At 51.3% G+C, this 24,810-nt stretch overlaps 1 protein-coding gene across 8 annotated transcripts in view; it reads right to left on the bottom strand.

Moving 5' to 3' along the window:
* The window catches only part of ARSG (arylsulfatase G), a gene marked incomplete at its 3' end in the record, with an annotated part of 68,485 nt that overhangs the window by 2,813 nt on the left and 40,862 nt on the right, over positions 1 to 24,810 (bottom strand). For all 8 annotated transcript variants that reach the window (XM_034790333.1, XM_034790326.1, XM_034790332.1 and 5 more), the window contains 3 exon segments: positions 6,593 to 6,701; positions 10,805 to 10,885; positions 12,699 to 12,895. In XM_034790333.1, coding sequence (XP_034646224.1) covers positions 6,593 to 6,701; positions 10,805 to 10,885; positions 12,699 to 12,895 — 387 coding nt within the window.

The following is a 24,810-nucleotide window of genomic DNA, read 5'->3' as shown; positions in this document are numbered from 1 at the left end:
GGTGGGAAGAGCTCCTTCGGCCTCTTGGACCTCCAGGCAGCTGGGCCAAGCCAGGCGGGTAACACCTCTGTTTTAGGAAGCAAACATTAGCGGGGGGCACGTTCCACTGATCAGACACAAACCCCAGTGGCAGGAGCTCCGAGTTCTGCTGCTGACTCCGTGCGATCTCAGGTAACTAGCTGAACCTGCTTCTTAGCTTACCAGGCCTGAGGAAGGCAAAACAACCCTACAACGTGCCTGTCTCACAGAGGCACCAGGAGGTGGATTACTACTATTGTGCTTTGGGCTGGAGCAGAAGTGCCATGCCAAGCAGCAGTAAGGCTGCCGGGTATTACGGGGCCCAGGCCTGAACTCCTGACTCAACCAACACTCCCACGGAAGTCAAGGAGCACGACTGGCCATAACGGGAGTTTTGCCTGAGAGAGCACTTCTGGCCTGGGCCCACTGGTACTATCCCAGCTGCGTGAGTTGGAAACAGAGGAACTTGAAGCTCTTATTTCTCCGGCTGCTAAGAGACCGAGCGGCCAAACAACGCTGAGCAGAGCAGAAAGGCAGGCTCGGTCTAACGCCCTCTCCTAGAGGCTGGCTGATGGGTGAGGCAAGTGAAGAGGCTGTTAAATAAGTCAGGCTCCAAACAGAGAACACTCAGGCCTCATCCCCGGGGGAATCCCACCAGGCCAACAAGGTTCCATCAACCTAGCAACAGTTGCTAGGGGAGGTGGTGTTCCTACACCAACGGAAAACCCCCTTCCATCGCTGCATGGGGTCACGGTGCTGTAGCTACGCTGCCACAACGCCCGTAGTGTAGACGTGGCCTACGGCTCCCACTGAGCCAACCCCGAGGCTGTCCCCTGCTTGCAGCTCCCCTACTGGCCAGGCGAGCTGCAAATGCTCTGCACCTCTCAGAATCTGGCTCTTAGCATTACCTCTTAGAACCATGGCAAGCCGTCATGCCAAAAATGGGTTGGAAACAGCAGCCAGGCTGGTGGAAATGATCAGAGACTCAGGGATTGTGTAAGGGGAGAAAAGAGGGATATGTGAGAGGGGCACATCAGACCCATTGGCCATGCTAGAAACAACCACATTTCACCCAGTCACAGCTCCTAACCATGGTTCCAATTCTGCAAAGGGACCTTCATGGCCTCACAGGCAAATGCCTTTGCAGGATGATTTAATATTTACATAGGAGTGCTCACAGGCCCCCATCATGCTAGGTACCGGGCAAACTCATAAAACTCTGCTCTAAAGAGTTTACAGTCTAAACTCAGGGCTAGTGCGATCTGTCTTGAAACCACACACGCCTGGGGTTATTCCATAACACAGCTCAGGCTCACCCAGTTTGGTGAGCCTTGAATGGGAGCCAAGCTTTGAGTTCGTAACGCCCTTATTCCTACGCTCTATGTTCCATGTGACACTGTGACTCCAGCTGTTGCTGTCAATCTCTTTCCCCATCCCCCTGTGAGCAGTCTCCCCTGTGACTGGCTTTTGATCATGAAGATTTCAGAGTTCTCCAGGGGTATCACGTTCCAGTATCCCCTGCAGATATGAAGTGCAGATCACAGATGTCAGGAGGTTTCATGCTGTAACAGAACCTTTGATGACAATTCATCTTTCCTGTCAATGTTCCAGGTCTTCAGCTCTAACACAAGAGCTCTTTCTTAGCTGGCATCTCAGGATTCAGAGTTCGCTGACTGCTGAGCCGGAAAGACACGAGCTGGACGTGCATATCAAGGGAAGAAGAGGCTTCTAAGACCGTTGACGAAACTCCAGCCACGAACCACTCCCCGGCCAGGTCAACCAGCATAAATACACTGCAACAACTCTGCCTGGGGTCAGCTCGAGACTGAAAGGGTTAACAATTTGCACTTTAGCTCTTGTGTCAAGTTACCTTTGGTATTTTGAAGGTGCCTGCAATAAATATAAGGGATGGCACCTCCTTCCCTGGGATGGCAACATCCAAAACACAAAACTCACTTCCTTGGCTAAGAAGCCTGACAATTTAGTACACTGGAGACCAAATCTCTCTAGGTGAATGTGCATTTGTGACCTTCCAAGAGTTGTGTGAAGGCCAATGTGGTGCAAGAGGATGAATCTCAGAAGTAAAGCTGGGAAAACATGGCAGTCCTGAAAGAGGAAGATGCTTTTGCCTACATAGCAACCACTCATAAGGAGACCTGTGGGTAAATAAAGCCATTCAAACTTTCTGCTTAGGGTCCACGTCTATTTGAACAACACTGGATGTTCTGACACTACAGGTATTTCTTCCAGCTCGTTGTAGGGCAAGAACCAGGATGAATATTTTTAAAAAATCAATGAAGCGGAGCAGCAAGTAGCTCACAAGGATCCTAGATGACATCACGACAGTCAATGCCTTGCTCTTTAAATCCACCTCAAACCACATTTCGCTGATGATACAACGCAGAGCTATTAAGCAAGACGCACACCAGTCCCTGCAAAAAATACTGCAGAATAGCTTTGCTCAATCTGCAGAATTTTGCCGACAGTGTGTAATAAATGATGGTGCAATTTGCTTCTTATTCATCCCAGTGACCTACTTCAAGGCCCTACTTTTGACTAGTGAGGAGAATGGCAAAGGCACGACAGGCTTTACTAGTTAAATATCATTAAGCAAAACAGTTAGACACGACAGATTTCAGTGGAAACGAGCTAGTAGCAGCACGTTTGCACTGGCACGCAGGAGGACAGTGTGTGTAAAAGAACACAGAGTGCATCGGCATGTTTCTGTTCAGTTCTGACTTGCTTTCCGTGGCTCTGTGCCCTGCTGTCCACTGACCTGGGCTTCCTGCAAGCCTCGCTCAGCACTGCTCTCCCCAGGATAGCCACACTGAGTACAGAAGCAGTGCAGGCCATTCCGAAGCCAGCCCAAGGAATTTGAAGGCGCTTCTACAGTGTAATCCATAAAGGGTCCAACCCTGCCGGGCTTATGCCCGCAAAGTGCCCATATCAACGTAAACGGGAGCTCTCTGCATGTAGAGGCTGCAGGATCAGCTCTTTAAGAGATTACACTCCACGTGCGCCTCCAAACATCACCCCACAAAGGCCTTCTGCGTCACCATCGTTTGAGGGTGAGGGGCAACCTTCATCCACAAAGAGGTTTCCCCGTCGCACAAAAATGCTGCTTGGCTTCTTCCCCAATGGGCGCAAAGCCTTTACCCTGACTGCTTTAATTGGGGCTGGACATTTCACCCCGTGCACCTTCCTCCTGCACTCAGATCCATCGCTCACAACTCCACAGGAACGCTCCATCTGCTCCCAACAGCATGCGGAGTCTTTCCCAGCAGCATGTAGTGCTGGTTGCATCAGCAGCCCTGACGGAGAGACTGGAGTGCAGCCAAGCTAGTACACAGGCGTGCCTCTTTCACAATGCAGCCAGCCGCTTGCATTTCCTGGGCTTGGCGTGTTGCATCCTCCCTTCCTTCAGGGTGATCATTTCAGGTGGCGCCTACGCTCTCCAATGCCAGTTGGGATCACAGGAACAAGAGATGGGAAAGACCCATCCGGACGGTCCTTGGGACCAGGCCCTTGCCAGGGCAGGGGACAGCAATACATGGCATGCTGCACAGACGTTAGCTAATGAATCTCGGCCACACCACTGTGCAGCGAAGAAGGTTTAACAGGAGGAGGAAATGGTGGCGAAGAAGGACTGAGGCCAACATTTCCAAAAGCATCCACTAATTCTGAATGCCCAGATTGGATGAGCTGCTTTATTCATCAGCCTGAGACCCTGAGTGCCTTGTTTTCAGATGTTCAAAGCACCCACATCTCCAGCTGGAGTAACTATGTCTCAGTATAAGGCGCAGGGGAGGAGAGTTAATTCCTGCACCAATCTGGGGTGGGCATAGGGATTGATGGGGAGTGTAGCTAGTGAGAACCCTATCCTGGGCCTGACAGGTGTCAGCTCAGCCTGCAGCACAGATCAGAATAGCCACAAGGGCTCGTAATGTCCCCCCCGATTGCAACAGGCCCTCTGGGCCGTGGTAGAAGTGCCACACCATGCCCCCTACCCTGGGCTCCTGCAGTCAGGGAAGAGTAAAAGTCCTGGACACACCAGCTTTGCATCTTCTGGGGGCTTTACAGTTGCCTGGACTGGGACTCAGGAGACACCAATTCAATTCCTGGCTTAGTCACAGACTTCCTGTGTGACCTTGGGCAAGTCACTTAGTCTCTCTGGGCCTCAGTTTCCCCTCTGTACAATGGGGAGAACAGCTCAGCCCTTCCTCGCAGGGGTGAGTGAGGATAATATCCATTAGTGATTACCATGTGCTTGGATGCCCCTGTGATGAGGGGCCCATAAGTACCTAGAGAGGCACCTAAGAGCAGAGGCCACAACTGGAAAAGACTGCTTTTGGGTGTGGGCCCAAGCCCCAGGGTGAGCCAGTGGTCGTGTTGGGGCAAAAATTCAGAGCAGCAGGCTGCACTACCTCTCTAACCTGAGAGAGGACACATCAGCAATTCAGCCGATAAGAGTGCTCCATCTCTGCCAGATTTCCTGGAGGTGGATTCCTATTGGTTTAATGACAGCAAAGAGAAATACCCTGCAGCGCTGGGAAAACAAAGGTGACCTTTCTGTGAAACTATCTGCATCAGATTCTGTACGAAAAGCTGCTTCCAAAACAAGCTATTGAGGGATCAGAGGACAGGCTAGGGGAACGGGATGGAATCCATTGCTGACATATCACGGGGAAAAAGAAGTCTGGACAGTAAACAACCTGCACAGTTTTGAGGGTGAGTGTCAGAGAGCCTCACAGGCAGGTCACCAGTATAGAGCCCTTCCTGATTGGTAATGACAAAGATTATCACCCACTCATATCTGCCTGGTGGTCTCAGTCCCTAGCTGACTAGGGTGTCCCACATTCGATGAGACATGAATCAGTGTCCTTGTCGGCAGTCCGGCCAGAGGCGCCTGCAAATAAGAGAGCCTGAGAAATCAAACTCTCCCGTCACCCCCAGGGAAAATCTCTCCTGGGGAAGGGGGAGGAGGAGGAAAGCTGGCACTGCTGTAGTCTCTGCTACACCTTCAGTCCCCAAGGCTCCCAATGGTGTGCCTTTAACTGGCATGAATGTCAGGTATAAAACCCCACAGCTTCGGGATAACTTGGCCCTGTACCCAATCCGTTAGACGGGCTACAAAATCCCAGGGCTCCACTTTGTTCAACATCATTGTATATATTCCCACTTTTCCTACAACTGTCCTGCCCTTTCCCCCCAGTGTGTGATTGACATTCACTAATGCCCATTTATTGAGATGTTGATTTACGTCACCACCATGTGCGTCACCACCGGATGTGGCCGGTGAGTGGAGTTCCTCAAAGACAAGCAGTCAGCCCTTCACTTGCAACATCCTGCCTTTTGTTGGTCTGAAGTTATTTAAACCTCTTCAGAGTTTGTGGTCTTTAAATTTCCTTGTCCAACACTGACTCCCCGTCAGTGCATAGGAGATAACTGGATGCAGGCCAGGCTAGAGGCACTAGACCGGTAGAGTCCTGCAGATCTGCAGATATCTGCTTTAGATCCACAGATATCCATGGACCATGTTAGCAGATTGCGGATCAGATGCGGATACAAATCTTGCATCCGCGCAGGGCTCTATGGATCTGGGCTCATGTCAGTCTAGTGACCGAGAACCCACAGGCTCCAGACCAGAGTAGTTGCACCGTAGTGCTGTTTGCTGCCCCCAGCATGGTCAGTGGGTTTCACGGGACAGAGCATAAAGCTGGATTGCCCGCCCCTGGGGCTGTGCGGGACTGGAGCATTTCATCGTTAACAACAACAAAAATCTGGAACTGGGTATTTCTGAGAGTCTGCAAGTGCCCTTTAGCCCCCTCCTTCTCTAATCCAGCCACAACTGTGCGCCCTGAAACTCTGGCAGCTTCCTAGAGTTATCGCTGTCAAACCTGCTGGACTGGGTCTGGTAGACGTAAAAGCAGCAGATAATCCACAGTCTTTCCCTTTCCCACTCAGAGCTGCAATGCGTTCGGTAACGGCGGATGTGGGCTTTACACTCTTTCCTAGAGCATCCAGTCCTGGCTACCCTTCCCCCACCCCACTCCGTGACAGGGGACCAGGCTAGGCAAACAGTTGCTCTGATCAGTTGGAGCACAGCTTTTGTGTATAATCACAATTCCTTTCTTCCCTGTAAAGGGGGATTAATCCTTGGAATGTTTTGCCTCAGGCTGTCCTGGCAGGGTTCGCCGGGCTGGCCCTCAATAAGAGAAGGACAAAGACTTGGATTCCACCAATGCCGCACGATACACAGTTTTATCCACAGCCCAGCTTGAGGTCAGTCAGGAACATCCCCCCGCAGGCATGCTGGCAGCGATCCTGGATTTTCCTCTACCTCCCTCTGAGCCATTGAGCAAAGGCTCATCTGTCAGGACCAAGCCGACAGATCGTGGTTTGCTTCCCAGTGTTTAAAGCAGAAATGCCAGCAGTTTAGCTCATGCCCTGAAAGCCCATTACCTGCTTGGGAGAAAGACTATGTAAGATCCAGGCCTCCTGATGCAGGCTCCCAGTCCTGTGCTTAGATCATTAGACCTCACCTAGGGAAAACAAAAAAGTTTTGTCCTCCTACCTCAACAGTGCAGCGCTCGTCACGTTTGCAGGGATCCTGCCAGGCCAATAAGCCAGCGCCGGAACACGATGTCCCCCTTCCCAGGTCGTTTGCTTGGCTGCACTCCCACCTGGAAGACAGACAGGTATACTCACAGTGGCCCTTCTGCACGGGAGCTTTTTGTTAACCCAAACCTCCCCTGATACAAAGTAAAGTAATTATTCAGAGTCACGGATACTAAACAAATTACAAAGCAGGAGGATTGCATCAGAAATGTGAAGCCGTGTCAGGAAAAAAAGAATCCTGCAGCGAAGTGAATTCAAACAGTAGCTTCCTCCCAGCCCCCCAGTTTCTTTAGGATGAAATTCACCCTGGGCCAGCACCAGACCCATGCTTGGCTTAATCCTGTACATTTTGAGTCCTTCCAACATTTGGGGGTGTTAAATTTACAGAGTTCTTTTTTTAGAGCAGGAGGAGAGAGAAAAGTTAGCTGGATTTCCCACTTTCGCCCTTTTTAACAAAGATTTGGGGTTGGAAAATGGATTCGATGACCCGGAGGTCCCCTCCAGACTAAAGTTCCTAACAGTACCTTTTACTTCTCATCTGTTTTGATGAGCAATAGAAAAATCGCAGAGCTGGTTTCACAAGACATGTAGCTGGGGAACACTATTTCCATACGCCTTTGATGTTGTGTGAGAATCTAACACACAGAGAAATGTTTAGCTTGCGGTTACTGCTGATTTGGTTTTGTTTCTATGTGCAGGCCTCATGGGCTGGCTACAGGGGCGGGGTGTACATGCGTGTGTTTGTACAGTACCAACTGGAAACAACTCCAGTACATGAAAGCTGCACCCTCCAGATTGCTGAAATATACATACAAACACATACCTGCCAGGCCTGCACCTTTAAACTAACTCCCTTCTGACCACATCACAAACAATTTCCCCTACTCTTAATTACCCACTAGTTCATTTCCCAACAAACCTGGGTCTACCTCTAGCCAGGGAGGAAATATAATCCAGTGGTTAGAGTTCTAGCCTAAATAAGTCACCAGGACCAGATGGTATCACCCAAGAGTTCTGAAGGAACTCAAATATGAAACTATGTGCTATGTACAGTCATCTATGGCTTAAATCAGCCTCTGTCCCAGATTTTTAATTTGACCGTCCATAGTCCAAATAAAAAGAGGCCCTTGTATTTTTTAAATAAGGTTTCGCTTGTACCAAGTTACAGCTGGGTTAACTGAGACACAGTAAGGTCAAGTGATTCGTATACAAACCCATAATGACTCATAGCTGGCAGCAAGAGAGAGTCAAAGGAATATTCACTAGCTGTGCTACCTATACCACGTACTGGGGTGTGTTTAGTTACACAGGAAGCCAGAGCAGCCTTTTGACAAGCTCAGGGTGACCTTTTCAGTAGTAAACACTACGCTGAAGCAAAACAAAACAAAAAAATCCACATGGATTTTTCTCAGTGATAAAGGTTGCACAATTGTGTGATGCCATCAAATTACAAAGGCCAATGCTTTCTACAAAAACTTGACACCAGATAGTACAGAACATGCTCTTGCAAGTAATAACAAATCCATCCCAACAATAGGTCAAAAACTAGGACGTTTCCAGCGGGGAGACGGCACTGCTCCCCCTTTCAGTGCGACTCCCAGGCGAGGTACAAAACAGAGGGAACCGTGCCGGGGGACACCGTCCCCATATGCCTGGGAGGGGTGATGGTGGGTCTGCTGCTTCCTTCCATGGCAAATTCAACACACCTCCAGCGCCTCCTCGTGTCAACCGCATCGCCTTGGACACATCAGAGTTCCTTACAGTACCAGCCCTTCCAGGGTGTAACAGCTAAGGGTCCAACCAGCCAGAGATGGGGAGACAGGTTTGGGGGCTGCTACAGAGGAGAGGCAAAGTTTTTATTCTGCTGTGCAGAGCTCACGAAGAGGGTGGGAAAAAGCCAAGACTGCAGTATTGCTATTCTCCCTCAGGAAGGGCCTAATCTAAAGCCCATCAAAGTCCCTAGAAAAACTCCTGGGATTTGGATCAGGGCCTAAGGAAAAGCCAAGTTGCTTGAAAAGTGCTTTCATTAATAACCAATGTTCTTTTGTAAACTCGCCAGCTAGTTTCAGGCCTCACCCAACCCATATAAAAAGCCTTGTCATCACAGGAATGATACTCACAACACGGACAGCCTCCCTGGTTCCCCTAAACCTCTACCCAAAAAAATCCCACAAACACCCTCTCCCAAGCAGAGATTTGAGCCCAAAGAGGGAGAAGTAGCAGAGACACCATGAAGTCCAGCAGGGACTGATTTTATATGGTAGGTGCTCAGGTATTGCAGTGATGGGCGGCAGTCTAAAACAGGCAGACAGATCACATACTCTGGGGTTGTCCGGATAGGCAAACCACATCCATAAGACCACAAAAGAGACCTGAGGCAATAGAATAGAGATCAGCACCTATAGGATTGAGATGCTATAGAACAAAGATATGAGAGGCACTTGGAAATATCTGTAAATATTCGTTTTTTGCATTAAGTTTAAGAAGGAACCTAGAGGGATTTTAAAAATCACTGCTCCTGACAGGTGTTTCTATATCCTTATGGACTTTCTCCCCTTTCTGTGAGGTCTGATCTGTAGGGTTGTCTATGAGCAGTGAGTTGCTAGCCCTGGTTTGTTCTTGTAGCGTTGCGAGTGGGTGCTAGGCTGCCTGTTGTTATCATAGGCTTGGTTGCTCATAGGTGTGTTGGGTTGTTGCTAAAGATTTATTTTTTTATTAGGTCAGAAGAGAATACAATCCCGATTTGCTAATTTTTGGGAGGTGGAGAAGGGGAGAGAAAAAAAAAGTATAAAAAAATAACCAAGCAAGAATTGCAAAAAGATGCCAGGAAGAGGGAGTACCCCTTGTTTGGCTGGCCAGCCCCACAGCCGCCTTTTCTCGGAATCCCACATCAGTTTCCTCCGGACCTCTACTATATTTGGAAGATGTCAGGAAACAGATGAGGAAAGAGATGCTGCCTCCCTCCGCTGCCCCCTCCCCTTCCGTCCTGGAGCAAATGGGGAAATGTAACCCGACACACATTCGCAGTGCGTAACACAAGCAGAAGTGGGAAAAGCCTGAGTCATGCTGGAGACTTTGGGCTGCTTGCGTGTAAATAATCAAAGCCACCACACAGATGGCTCCGCTGGAGACAGCAAATACTAAAACCCCACCTCCGTACAGTTAGATTTTAGGGCTTACAAGGACACACACTTACAGGCCTGATTTCCAGAAACACAGAGCACCCTGAACCCCTACGGAAGTCAGTGGGAATTCAGCACTTCCAGGACATTAAAATCCAAGCTCTAAATTAATTCTCAGCACAGTCAGAGCCCAGGTCTCAGCTTGGGTCACCTCAAGAGCTGGCTTCAGAGTAGCAGCCGTGTTAGTCTGTATCCGCAAAAAGAACAGGAGTACTTGTGGCACCTTAGAGATTAACACATTTATTTGAGCATAAACTGTAGCCCACGAAAGCTTATGCTCAAATAAATGTGTTAGTCTCTAAGGTGCCACAAGTACTCCTGTTCTTTTCTCAAGAGCTGGGTGGACTTGAAGACCTTTTATATGCATCTCACAGCATCCTTCTCCGTCAGGGCCAGATTATAGTTTTATATCTCTCTAGAAGCTAAAGTATATCACACTATAGGCCCCGACCTAGGGGCTGTCAGTTAAAAAATTATGTTTGTAACTATTGTGCAACAAGAGAAAAGCTTGAAAGATGAGCCATGTGTGAACAATACCTGCCTGAGTCTGCAGACAGCCTAAGACAATAGCTCCAAGAGGCGCAAACTTCTCCAGTCATCTGAAGGCTGCTGCTTCCATAAGAAGGGGTAGGGCCATGCATGGGGGAGGGGCCAGGAGGCTCCATGGGCATGTGTCCAGGGCCCCAGCCTTAATTCAGCCGGATGCCCCGTGACATTTTGGGGAAACACCTGCCATTTAGTACTAGCTGGTCCATTCTAAAGGCAAGAAATTTGCTAAATCAATCCATGGCAGAGCTGATGCAGCAGTAGCCAGACAGCTGGCAGTGAACTCTGCCAGAGGCAGGGAAGTGTCCTATCTCTCCCTTCTGCTTGGTGGCCAGATTTGAACAAGGGCCTTCCAGGAGCAGGTCCCTCCCAGCTCCCAGCAGGTCACATGTGATGGCTACCAAGATGCTAACAGCTTTGCGAGCAGCCTCATCGTTTACCTCGTTGCCTTTGCCATGCCCCAGAGAACGGGCCCACGCTCCCTGCAAGCTCGCACTTCTGAGCCCAAGGGCCGTTGTCTCCTGGAGGAGAGAGAAACATCTGAGTGAGTAACAGCCTGACACAGACAAATTGGACTGAAACACAGCAAACGAGTCAGACCATGAAGACCATGGGAGAGACGCTAGCCTCCGTCCCTAGGGCATAAACTCGGATCAGCTCCATCAAAACGAAGCGTTACTTTGATTTTCACCTGGGAAACTGAGTGAGGATGGCCCAATCTCACACAGCTTCCATGGAGCAGATTGTCTGGTGGTCTCTCTCAATCGTGGGTGCTCCAGACAGAGTCCCCTGATGTTTGGGGGGAAGTGGGGAGCTGCTGCGGATGATATTTTCTCCCCATGGGGGAGCTCATAGGCCCTTTAAGGAGGCAACCAATCCCCTGCTCTCCTCCTCTGCAGCACCTGACGGCTTTTTACCTCGGCAGGCACTTGAATGAGGACTGACTGAACGGCTGACAATGGAGGTTATTTCCAAATAACAGGGCCATGTTTTCTCAAGGGGGCTGAACTTCCACTCAGGAGACTGAGTCTAAGACGGGGGAGGGGGGACAAGAGCAATTTGGCGTTAATGAGCCGCAGAGCTGTTCCTGTCATCGGAATGGCAGTGAAGCAAGACATCCTCATTAGGGAGGCGTCTCAGCAAGAGCGGATTTGGGTTTTTTAATTAACGGGGATTTGAGGTTTAATTTGTAGACACGGATGTCCAGGTCCATCCGCCCGCCTGAAGCGGGGCAGCCTGGGGAGGGCGGGGGGTGTGGAGACGGTTGGAAAACAAGTTGCCTGACAGAGGGGATCGTCGCCGAGTCTGACAGAGCAGTACGGGCCTGTGAGGCCCAAACCCTGCCTATAAAGCAGGTGGGGGAGTCCAGCCTCCCTAGCAACCCCCAAGGCGGGTGAGTCTGACCTATCCTGGCAAATGTACAGCCCCCCATCTGCACGGTATCTGAGTGCCAGTGGACCAGCACCTCAGGCAGGTCCTGACCAACAGGAGAATCCAGAGGAAACTCTCTGGGGATCCTGGCCCCCATTCCCCACACCCCCAATTTCAAAGGGGAGAGGAGTCCCCCAAGTTTCAGGGTGGGCCTGACAGCCAGTTCCTCAGAGTAACCGTGTCGCTCTCAGTGGTGTCTCCTGGGTCTCACCTGAGGCCAGGCACCATTCAGCATTTTCCACAATCCAGCTTTGAGTATTGCTCTGGGCAAGCAACTGACCAAACCTCCTCAGTCCATACTGTGCCTGCAGCTCCTCTTGTCCATTGCTCCCCATCTCCCTGAAAGCCCACTTGGCCAGGAGGGGTTTATTCCCCACCCCCGTTGTCGCCCCCCGATATTCTGGATTACACAGGGCTGTCCTGCGCTGGTTCACTTTGCTCGACAGAAGGGCCAGGGAAGGGGACTCAACAAAAATGGCAGGGGAACGTGAGACAGGCAGGATAATAGGAATGGAAGAAACAAGACCCGTAGAGATCCTGCTCTCGGTTACACCGGTGAAACTCCACTGACCCCGGTGCCGCAGCTCCCAGTTCACACCCGAATAACTGAGAGCAGAGCTTGACCTGTGTCTTTAATACTGTTTAGCGCAGATGAATACAAAGGAGCAGAGTTCATGGAAGATGAGATTCAACCCCCTGTGCAGAGGCTGTGAACAAGTCTTCCTCTCTCCCAAATTAAGCCCCACTTCAGCCCCTAACACAACGCTAGGGCTGTCCCTAAGACAGCGTCCCATTTGCACGTGGCTCCCGCTCACCCCTCGCCTTGCCTGCGGATCCCAGCAGTATGTAAATGTCAGTTATCGAGATGCTTTGCTGTTACTGCAGCTGGTTTTATTGCTTCACCTGTGAACCAAAGGAATGTGTTTTCCTTCCCGCAGCCGTCAACTTTGTCCTTTATCCGTCCCACCAGGGCATCCATCTCCCTCAGGCTGGCTCGGTATGGCTCAGGGAACGAGGAGCTGGAGGGAGGCTGAGCGAGGACCAAGGGCACGTGCATATGGGCCAGCGCTAGGTATAGGAAGAACGGGCGTCCGCTTTCACTAGACAGGAAACACGGGAAATGTGTTTAGCACGCTGGTTATGAGAAAGGTGTGGGGCGGGGGGCGGGGGGGAGCCTGGGCAGCCAGGCCAGGGGGAAAGGTTTTCCACAGTCTCTAATGCGGAAGGAACTTTTACAGAAGACCACCAGTGGGTGGGGCACTGCACTGGGACCCAGGAGATCTGGGGTCGATTCTGGCTCTGTCACAGATATACCGGGGAACCTTGGGCAAGTCACTTCACTGCTGGGTGCCTCCCTTCCCCCTCCCACCGTCCGCCTGCCTTATCTATTACCATTGTGAGCTCCCTGGGGGAGGGACTCGCTCACTCTGGGTTTGTACAGCGCCTAGCACAATGGGGCCTTGAACTCAGCTGGAGCCTTGTGGCTTCACCTCATGGGCCTCCGTTTTCGCAGCTGAGGAAGGTTAGACAGAACCTGCTGTGGCAAATCAAAGACGACACTCTTAGCCCTTTCTACCACGCACACAGCCCCTCATCCTGGAGCTCAGCACCTTGCTCCCAGGACTCTCAGCACCTGCAGCTGGGGAGGAGAGAGCTCCGGGCTGGGAATCCAGCCTGCACCAGGGCACGGCGGTGCTGGACCCCTGCGAGGGAGGAGAAGTGCTTGGAGCATAGGACAGGGAGCTGGGGGCTAACAGGAGGAGTCATATGAGGGAAACAGGATCTGTCCCTCCCCTGCAGGAACAAGCAAACGAGATAGGAGACGTGATACAGAGGGGTCTCTCTACCTCAGGTTTAGTACACATGCTACCCCAGGCAGCGTCTCTTTCTTATCCGGAGGCCAGGCTCTCCCCCTCGTCTCCAGTCCTTCGGTCCAAAGGCAGTTCTAGGCAAATTACTAAGTCCAAAGTCACCCAGTCAGCTGTCAGGTACTTCACCCCCAGGCCTGTAAATCTCCCCACTCGCCTAGGGCCAATAATCAGAGCAAGCGCAAGCTACGGTTGGCGCAGTAATAAACATGGCAGGCAGTGACGCCCAGGAAGAGGACCTGTTTATAAGGGCTGGCGAGCACCCAGCCTGTAGGTGCATGGAGAGGAAGCAGACTTTCTCTCATGCCATGGGGCAGGGCCCAAGCAGAGCGCCAAACTTCGACAGAGACTGAGGGAGCCTAGCGCAGACAGCAGCGTTGGATTCCCAAACAGGGCCAGGGCAGAGGGTCGGCCTCACCCACCTTTCTACACCTGCCTCTGGGAAGGTGTAGCAGGGGCTGCACGCCTGGATTCACGCTTCAGACGCCAGCTTCTGACCCTGGCTGGATCAGTCCCGCCTGCCCTCCCACCTTCAACATAAGCAGACTGGGAGGGGGAGGGATGTAAAAGGGTCACTGGCTTTTCTGCAGATAAAATCTACGTGAGAGGCGAAGCACAAGGAAGAGACCAGCAAACCTGCCTCCCAGGTGGGTTCAAGCAGCCTCGGCACCTGCCCTGGAGTCGAGCAGTTGCACGAAGTCCCAAGCCCAGCCTCATTCTTTCCTGTCACTGGGCGAGAGTCAGTTTTTCCCTGGCACTGTTCACATATCCCAGAATTTTATTTGCTTTTCCCCCAGTTGCTAAGCGCCCACTGCATCCACCACCGCTCCTGGCCCAGCCTGAGGAACCCGGGAGCGCGGGGGCTGTTTTCTCGCCCCGATTTCACTTCCTAAGCTCATTTCTTGGCAGTCAGATGCACTCGCTGCTTGGCTGCCTTCCAGGCCTAGTTCTCCTTCCTGGCTGCCTGCAGTCCCCCAGCGATCCAGAGAACAGGTTCAGCAGCCGCAAGGCAAGCTTCCTCCACCGTCCCCGTCAACATGCCACAAACCTGACCCAAAGGGGCCACAGCGAGGGCCTTGCCAGCACAGACAATCTGAGGGAAGTCTCTGGCTGCAGCTCCCAGAGCTCTATCAGCGTTAGCTAGAGCGGGAGTGCTAGCCTAGGCCAGGCACTGCTGTTCCTACCTCCACATCCTCTTACCCTGCTCTGAGCAAGCCTAGGCGGCATGGGGGCTGACTCTGCACACTAGCGCCCCCGCTTGGTGGAGCTGTACCATGCTAGGGTGATGGTGGGAGTTTTCCCTCCAATGGTCAGTCCTGCGTAGGAGAGGGCCATTCTGTCACCAGGACCCCGCGAACCTCAGCCTCAGCGGGAATACCCACAGCTCTGCCCCCCAACCCCACCAGACCCCATGCCTGCAGAGTTAAGGGTGAGGGGAATTACAGAGTTTTGAAGGGAGGCTCAACTCTCCTCCCCTTCAAGAGATTCTGGGGCCACCTAAGAAGGAGGATAATAACGAGGTTAGGCCACGAGCGTAAGACTTGGGAGCCCCAGGTTCAACTTCCTGCTTCACCCCAGACTCCCTGTGTCACCATAAGCAAGTCATTGGCCTCTCTGTGCCTCAGTTTCCCATCTGTACGACCGGGACTGCCACGTGCTTTGCGATCTACTGTTTTTCCCTTTGTTTTCATTCCCCTGCAGAAATCCAAGGTAAGATCCGGACCCCGCTGCATCAGGAAGTAATTTAAAAGGATTAAAACAGAGGGAAACAACCACGTGGGCTGCACAGTGGTGTCTCAGAACTGCAAACTGCGGGCATTCAACTTTTCACCAGGCATGTTTAGAGGAGGATCCTGTTATTGAACAAACCGGAGGGCTGCTGATCGTCCCCCCTTGAAGTTTGTTTTTAAATCACCCGTGGACACATCCTGTTTTCTTGTTTACGGGCTATATTTATCTCCTCAAAAGAGGCCCGCTCTTCCGCAGGGCCCTGTGAAGGGAAGGGTGGGATGACAAGTGATCGGGAGGAACTGGGTCATCCCAGTGACGCGTGTGTGTGCGCGCACGCGTCAAACAAAGGGCTGGAAGTCACCGAAGGACACTGCAGTCTGCCTCGCTAATTCCCAGCCCTGCAAGTCTGTGCAGCCTCTGCTGTCGAACCAGGGTCTTATCATTGCAGCCTGATCAAATTTTAAAAGAATTAAGATGCTACCATGATTCCAGCAGAGCACATTTCGACTCTGCGGCCTATGTTTCCTTCCTTTGCCTAGAGGATGTCTCCCACATCGAGCAAAAACATCAGTCAATCCTAAAGCTCCCTGAATAGCCTTTTTATTCCACAGCCTAGCTGGAGCCAGCCAAAGTGTCACACCCTATTGCACTTTGTTGCTGGGCTGTTACATTCCTGTACAAAATTTAGCTTTAATTAAAACATGCATGTATGTTTCTAGCCATTACTGCTGTGGGGGGAAAAATCACTTTCTCTATGTGGTGTGATGCAACCTGAGATTGTAGAGAGCCTGAAACAAAAGCTCAGGGGAAAGATAGGAACTGTCCCTTTTATTTCAACAGGGTATCAACCTTTGAAACGTTAAGTAAGGACAATTTCAGCATCAGCGTTGTTAACTGCTTCAGTGCCAATTGTTTTCACAGACCCAGCCCAGCTACTCTGAGCGGGGTCTAAATTGAATTTGAGGAGAATACCACCATTTTCACACACCCACACCTGGAGGCTCTACTCAACAGGACCCCGTTTTCTGAATGCTTTTCTAGAGTCTGTCTCAAGCCAATCTCTGCAAACCCAGGGACAACACTGCAGCAAAATTTCACCCAAAACTATTCACCCTTTCAGCATAAAAGTATGTTCATGGTTCCCTTGACTTCATATCTAGGGAAGTGGTGGAAGTAAATCAAGATCTTAGGAGCAGATCTTTTTGTTCTGTGTTTGTACAGTGCCTTGCACAATGGGACCCAGGTCTGGGGCTTCTAGGTGTTACCACAACACACATAATAATGTTAATAATTTGGCCCGCTGATTGCAATGGGAGTTTTGCATGAGGGAGCATGTTTGGATCTGGCCCAAACAGCAGGAGTACAATGTTTCTAATAGGAGGTGGGGAAGAAATCCAGAAATAACCGGATTCATCCCCAGTCCACTCAGCTGTGAATCCTGGTTGCCTTTTGCATCCACACTCCATGATGATTCTGCAAAAAAATATATATCTAAAACTTATATCATTTAATCCATAACTCATGGGTGGGGCTTTTAGAATAAAATCCTTTGATTTTGTACCTCACGTTCCCTTGGTTCTGTGTCCCTGGATGAATCTCACTGCCTTGAGCTGCTCAGCCTTGACACATCTAGCTAAACAAAGTATAGCCGACGCACCTCGTGTTCTGTCATTGTCTAGCAATGTGAGAGAGTCAGGCAAAGAAGAACTATAGCAAACTAAACTATTCAACAGTTAAGCAGCAGCAGCCAAACTGGACTCCGCCTCCGTGAACAGCAACCTGTTTAATCCAGTTCTCAGCAGATAGTGAAACATTTCCCCCAAATAGCTAGAAATTGCTTTAAAAGCTTTTCTGTTAACCCTGCGTGTGTATGACCATGCACAGTGCAGCTGCTTCTAAAACAGTCACATGGGATCAGGGCAGCAATTCAGGGACAAGCCTGCCAAAGGGCACCCATGTTTTTGCACAGGCCCCCCGATGCATGTGAACCAGCTGGGGGTTAAGTACGTGCACAAGCAAGCCCCAGTTTGCGGTATCTGTGCTCCTAAATGGGTGCAGATACAAGGCAAGACCAGTACTGTAGCAGATTCTAGTTACTCTCACGCCAGGACTCCAATGAGGGCTGGGTACCAAGGTGATAGATAAAAAACAGATTAGCACAGAGGTAACTCAGGGCAGAAACTGCCCTGGAAAATATATGTTTAAGGTGCGTCAATACCACCGCTCCCTGGTTTAGATAACACAATCTGAGGCTGGTCAGAGTTCAGGCTCCGAGTTTGTCACTGATGAGTGAGGCAGGCCTAGCGCTGAACCGACAGGCTCTTCTTGGTGCACATCAATAGGACGCCAGCCATGTCAGCTTGTTCAAGGGCAGTGGGATGGTTCTAGGATCCCCTTTTTCATCCCCAGAGCCACTGGCAGCTTGTGGGGCAGGATCAACTGCAGCCAACAGTTCCATAGCTTCTGGGACATAGATTTGCTTTCTCCTCGTGCCCTGGCAGGATACAGAGGAACCTGGCCCCCAGCTCTGACTCAGGGGTGTTTAATCCTGCCCCAGCAGCTGATCCGGTATGAAGAGAATCAGATTCAGGGCCAGCCCATGCCACCAGGACCAGAACGCTACACAGTGGTTTGAGCATTGGCCTGCTAAACCCAGGGTTGTGAGTTCAATTCTTGAGGGGGCCACTTGGGGATCTGGGGCAAAATCAGTACCTGGTCCTGCTAGTGAAGGCAGGGGGCTGGACTCAATGACCTTTCAAGGGCCCTTCCAGTTCTAGGAGATGGGATATCTCCATTCATTTCATTTCAAAGTGGACCTTAAAGTCACAGCATCCAAATTACAATCCATCTGGATGGGGGGGTTCTGCTTGAATTCCAAATATGAGTTCAGCTGCCACTGTCACCAGAACCACCAGCATTAGAAGCCAATGTTTTATCCCACTTAAAATGGTACAAAGCTTTAGGGTCAGACCCTCCACTGTCCTACAGCTTGGGCACATCCAGACCCAGCAAAGTGGAAATGACTCTGATCTAGGTACCTCTCTGGCTTCTGTCGCTATCATACCTGAGCCCCTCCCATTACAGAAGAGATGCTGGCTTTCCCTCTCTTTTCCCCAGCAGGCACCACGAAGCAGGGCTGCAGTTTGTGTTTGGGGACTGAGCTGATGGGATGGAGAGTGCGGTCATGGGAAAGCCTGGGAAGAGAGGCTGGTTTTACACTCAGCTCGGGACACAGCCATGCTCCTGGTCACTCCTGTTTTATCTGTGAATACCATGTAGCTATGAACTAGGAGTTGCAACATGATTTTAGCAACTGGAGTAAGGAAGGAGAAAAACCAAGATGGTAATCAGAAGGATGTGGTTTTCTAGATCTACGACCCTGTGAGCTGCCAGGGCAAGGAATGATTTCAAAGACCAGTGCAAATGCTTTCAAGGAGAGGGCACTCTCTAGCATCGCTCCTAGATCATTTTTCAGAAAGAAGCAAAGGAATGTGAACCCCAAATTCACATTTCAATCATGTGTGTTTTGCAAACTACTAGGCCACTGAAGACACCTCTGCATCCATTGATCTTGGCTGGCTAGACAATACGCTGCTAAATATACATATATCTGTCCCAGCAGACACTGGTATCCTTTTCATCTACATCATCAGTCTTCCCACATCCCAGTACGCTGTCCCAGCTGAAGGGAGAAGAAAAAAGTTCCCTTCTCAAGGGCTGTCAGCTTGACAGCAAACAAGTGATTTCAAAAGCACAGTCCATGGGCAGAGCTTAAGTGCCCCCCAAAATATAGCATTTAACCCCTGACAAGCTGGGCTTGCTCTTGCACTCCAACAGCTCCGATAATCTGGAGTTTACTCCTCATGTCCTTGCCCCCCTGTTATAGGCCTAGTGATGCTGGGAATTGCTCAGTTTGGTTTTCCAAGCTCAGGTCAGGAAGCGGGATGTCATTTCTGAGTCCTGTTTTGGTTCTTCTTATGTGAGTGTCAAAGGATCAAAAATCCCCCTCTTCTTCTCAGAAAACTCTGGGCCTGATTCTCAGTTACTCGCGGGTATGGAGTGGGCTGCTGCAAGGGATAGCTTTAAGCCACCTTTACGTACCCCATATCTGGGGGCCACGCAGAGCCCTATCTGGCCTCGGGTATAAGCTAAAGCAGTCCCAGGGCTGCTCCAACTCATGTTCTGTTTCCCATGGCCCCTGTGAAGCAGAGATCCATAGCGTAATGCATTCCAGCCACAGAGCAGCATACTCTAGCTACGTCCCTGATATTCAACAAAAATTATTAGGGGGCTGGAGCACATGACTTATGAGGAGAGGCTGAGGGAACTGGGATTCTTTAGTCTGCAGAAGAGAAAAGTGAGGGGAGATTTGATAGCTGCTTTCAACTACCTGAAAGGGGGATCCAAAGGGGATGGATCTAGACTGTTTTCAGTGGTGGCAGATGACAGAACAAGGAGCAATGGTCTCAAGTTGCAGTGGGGGAGGTCTAGGTTGGATATTAAGAAACACTTTTTCACTAGGAGGGTGGTGAAGCACTGGAATGGGTTACCTAGGGAGGTGGTGGAATCTCCTTCCTTAGAGGTTTTTAAGGTCGGGCTTGCCAAAGCCCTGGCTGGGATGATTTAGTTGGGGATTGGTCCTGCTTTGAGCAGGGGGTTGGACTAGAACCTCCTGAGGTCCCTTCCAGCCCTGATAGTCTATGATTCTCCCTGCGCCAGGGATTGGGAAACAGAGCTGGTTTACAGCCCTTTCACTAATTACACACCAGCCAGGGAGGCTCCCCCTTGAAGGGAGATTCTCAGGGGGCTGCTTCCATCTTTAAAGCACCTTTATAGTATCCAAGCAGGGCAAAGGGGCCTTATCGCAATAGAGAATCAGGCCCTAACTCTATGTTCTGAGATCAGTGAATGGTACGGGCCTTCTCAGCCCCCCAGTTAGGGGCCTTGAGCCAAGCTCACTTATACTGGCAGCAGCATGGGACCCTGCAGTTCAGCTGTCACCGGCCCTGCACAGATGCCTGAGTGGGGAGAGAGACGGGAGTTCAAACACTATGTGAATCTAGCCCTGCTGTAGTTCTAGACTCTATTGATACTGTGGGGAGGAGCTGGGTCCTGCCCGTGGTCCACCCAGCCCACACGCTATACACTGCCCCCTTTCAAAAGATGCTCCATCAGCCACACTCTTCCCCCCCCCCCCCCCCCGACAGAGTCCTTCCAGATACAAACAACAGCCCTTATCGCAGATATGAGGCAGCTATTTAGTGCTGGGAGCCATCACTCCTCCCAAGAGGAATTCTCCTGCCACCCAGAGCTCTGCAGAAGCCCCACAGTTTGGGCTGGATTAAACTCAGAATCACACCAGGCTTTTGCATCTCAAAAGAAAAACTTCCCTTTTCACAGAGCCTGCTCTGCAAACAACATATCCTCCCCCCCAGCACAAACACACAGCAATAGACTGCTCCCCTCTCTCACCCAGCCTGATAAACATTTCCCCTGGTCTCTCTCCCCCACCCATCTCCTTCTGGAGGGCCCCTTTAATTAGGGGGAATAGGAGCCACCTGTTCACCATCAGTGGCTCCCAATGCAGGAGATGCCTGCTCTTCTCCCACAGGGAAAGCAGGGCAGCTGTGTCTGGTTAACTCCTGCTGGTAGCTTCCTTCTCTCCTGCCTGCAGTCTCCCCTGTTACATCTCTCATCCTTTGCTGGGTCTCAGAATGGGGTTCTGTTAACTAGGACAAAAGCGCAGCTCTCTTCCTCTGGAGAGCACCTTAGCCCAGGGCCACCTTCACCAGTGAACTCCTCTCCAGGGCCTCAAAGTAGCTGTAAACCCATCGCTCCTGGCTGGTTAAATGAGGCTTCTTTGATCACTGGAGTGGCCCAAAGTAGTCAGAGCATATAGGTGACCCTGGCCCAGCGTCTCCACTGGGCTGTGGGACTTGCCTGGGAGGCGGTGAGGGCAGAGGGGTGGGGTGAAAAAAGGGAGACCTCACCTAAGCCAAGTCCTAGTGGGGAGATCTAACAGACTGAGGACTGGGCTCCTAAGGGGATCAGGCCACTTGCAGGAGTCTTTCAGGGCCTGATCCTGTGAGGTGCCCTCAGCTCTTTGGAGAGACCCGAGGGGAATGGTGACGTTGGTTGGCCTGGACAAAGCCCTGCGCTAGCCCCTGCAGGATGGACTCTACAAAGGCCCGTTCCACCTCTAATTTCTATGAACCCGCACTGCACTCACTGGGAGCTTTGCTTATGTGGGAACTGAGGAGAACCTCACTCTGAATGACACCAATGGGAATTTTGGGAGGGGAACAGAATCGGGCCTTAAGAGCTGCAGTATTTGGTCCAGTAACAACCTTCCCTTTCCTGTGCTTCCCCAGTTAATGCTGATTTCATAGCACGTGTGGCTAAGCCCCGTCATGCTCTCAGAATGCAGCCTGGCCCTCAATATGTCTGTTACATAAATACAGATTAAAAGACTGGACCTTTCCAAAAAATCTTACCAGTAAGAACACATGGCCCCTGCACGGGAGATGCACTGAAGACAGCAGCACTTTTACTACGAGCCCTGCAGAACATTCTTTCATGGCTAGCAGCCTTTTCCCCCTTGAAGAGTGCTTTGAAAAGTGACTCCACAGAAATTTTCTACTCCAGAGATCCACTCCCTGTCCATATTCAGAGGGAGGTCCGCTCACTCTGATGACACACTAAGGTTCAGTTTCACATAGGTACGTTGGTGGCTAACTCCCATATTTCAATACAAGTTAGGATCCTAAATACCTCTGGGGATCTGGGCCTAAGACTCCAGTCCTGCAAACTCTCACTGCTACGCTCCTGTTAACTCTGGGACAGTGAGATGGTCTCATCAACTATTCTGGCATCAGCAACAGAAATGCAAACTCAGTTCCCACGGCTATGCCAAACTCAGCTCTCAGAAATACCAGAGGGCGGAAGGGTCAAGCAGGGTCAGAACGGCAAAGTCTGTAACGACTAAACAAACTCCCTTCCAGAACCTGGAATGGAACCCAAGATTCCTGAGTCTCCACTATTCCTCTGCTGGCAGCAAACCGCTGCGAAACCAGGTGGCAAAGGGTGTGCCCCATCCCCCGTTAGTGCTTGTCCCCATAGTGGAGGACAACCTACTGCTGCCGTCGGTTAGTCCGTTAGCTCAAGTGGCAAAGGACTGTGCCGTGCATCTGATTGTAACCCTGCTGATTACCCATCGAGGGAGCCGTATGGTTTCACATGATGCCATTTGCTGTTTCAAAAACCTAGGAAATTATACACACAACATCCTCCTGGGGGGGATTCTGCATGACTGCGCGCCCACAGACCTCCGCAGAATTCCCATGCTTCCCTGTCGAAAACGGCAGGGAAGCAAAGGGAAGCCACGTGAGGTTGCGGGGGGCGGACCATGGGTGCAGTTTGGGGGGGGATTGCCCCACCAAACAGAGGTGAGGCATGGGGGGGCGCACATGGGGTTACATGCCCCTCCCTCCCACCATCTCTGCGAGCGCAGAGCTGCCCACCTGAAGGAGGCTGCCTCTAGGCGCTGCTGACTCTGCAGCTGAACACCACCTCCTGGGTCCTAGAGCCAGTCGTGCTTCCCTTCTGTGTGCTGGGAGCCTTCCCGTTTCCTGGGCAACAGTGAGTGCCAGGGGGGCGACGGGGTGGTGGGGAAGGAAAGGGGGTGGAATAGGGCAGGGGGAGGGGAATGTGGGCGTGAAGGGATGGGGGGTAGGGCATGGGGCAGTGGGATGAGATGGGGAAGAAAGGGGATAGGGGAATCGAAGGGGGAAGTAGGAGCCCGGCATGTGGCATCCTCTCGGCAGCAGCTGGGGCTCCCCCTTTAAGAAGGCCCATCAAACCTGCACCCTGACAAGCCCTAACCCCCTACACCTGGACCCTCCCGCCGAGCCCCCCCACCCCACTGATCCCCAACCAGCTGCACCTGGACCCTCACCCCATCTAGCCACACTCTCCCAGCACCTGGACCCCCCATTGGACCCCCCCAACAGCCAGACCCCCCCACCGAGCTCCATCTCCCCAGACCCCCCTCTGCTGAGTCCCAACCACCTTCACCTGGATCCCCAGCAGAGTCCCACTGCCCCTGTACCCAGAACCCCCCAACGAGCCCCGTGCATCCAGATCTCCCACTGAGCCGCCTGCATCCAGACTGCCCCACACAAAAACCTCTCACCCCACACCTGGATCCCCCCCACACTAAGCCCCTCCACACTTGGATCCTGCTGGGCTGAGCCGGCCCACCCACACCTGGTGCACCTGATGCAGAGGGGCAGGGCCCCGGGGTGTTTCTGGGGCAGGCCCAGCCCTTGCACTGTGTCAGGGTCAGGTGCAGCCTCACTGCCGAGTACTGGGGGAGATGGGGGCTTCAGGGTGATCTCCCACCTCAATGCAGCCAGTGGCCTGTGCTCCCCACAGCCATGCTGGAGCCACAGTTATTTACTGACAAATAAAATTTGCAGAAGGTTGCAGAATTTTAAAATATTGTTCGAATAATTTTTAATTTTCTGGCGCAGAATTCCCTCGGGAGTAACAACAACTCTATTAAAAGAATATTACAGTTGCCAAGTCAAAGACTCTAAAGTTAGGAAATGCCAGAATTCAGATTGCCTAGGCAAGCTTAATTCAAGCCCCTTGTGCATACGCATAATGATACAGGCTTTAATTACATGGTCACATACTATTTTTTCCACCGGACTCCTGCCTCGGTCAGTGCACAGGATGGACAGTGCCCCCGGAGTGAGCAGTTATTCAATATTTTATTTTATCCACATCGCTCCATATGGCTCATTTACTGAACGCCGTTCAAACCCTGCTCTGAAGATAGCATCAATAATGGGCTCTTCTAGAGTATGTGAATGCTTCCCATGCATTACACAATTTATTTTCACAGGCTCTCAAGTCCGCCAGCCATAAAATGAGGAACACACGGTTAGTGACCGCCTATGAAAAGTCTGGTGTGAGCGGCTTGCCCAGCATCACACAGGAACTCTGTAGCAGAGGCAGGGATAGAATCCAGTTCTCCAGGGCAACGTTTAGCTACATTAATCATGAGACTATTTTTTCTCTTCCTACAATATGCCTCATTCGCTACACACCTTCCAACTTCTGCTACCAACGAGGCAGGGGTCCAACACCGGACAGTCTGCTTCCCTACACAGCCCTGATCCATCCCCAGAGCAGTGTCCATCCTGGGCACTGAATGAGGAAGGGATCCTGAGGGAAAAAATTAGTATGTGACCATGTTATTAAAGACTGTATCATAATGCACATGCACAAGGGGACCAAATTAAGGTTGCACAGACAATTCTATTTCGGGCATATCCTAACCTATGAGTGCTTGACTTTGCAACCATAACGTTATTTTAATGTTGTTTTTCGTGTGCAATTACCTAGGGCTT

The sequence above is a fragment of the Trachemys scripta genome, chromosome 14, assembly GCF_013100865.1.
Source record: "Trachemys scripta elegans isolate TJP31775 chromosome 14, CAS_Tse_1.0, whole genome shotgun sequence".
Taxonomy (NCBI): domain Eukaryota; kingdom Metazoa; phylum Chordata; order Testudines; family Emydidae; genus Trachemys; species Trachemys scripta.
The sequence above is the reverse complement of the archived record's forward strand: the minus strand, read 5'-3'. Positions and strand labels throughout refer to the sequence as shown.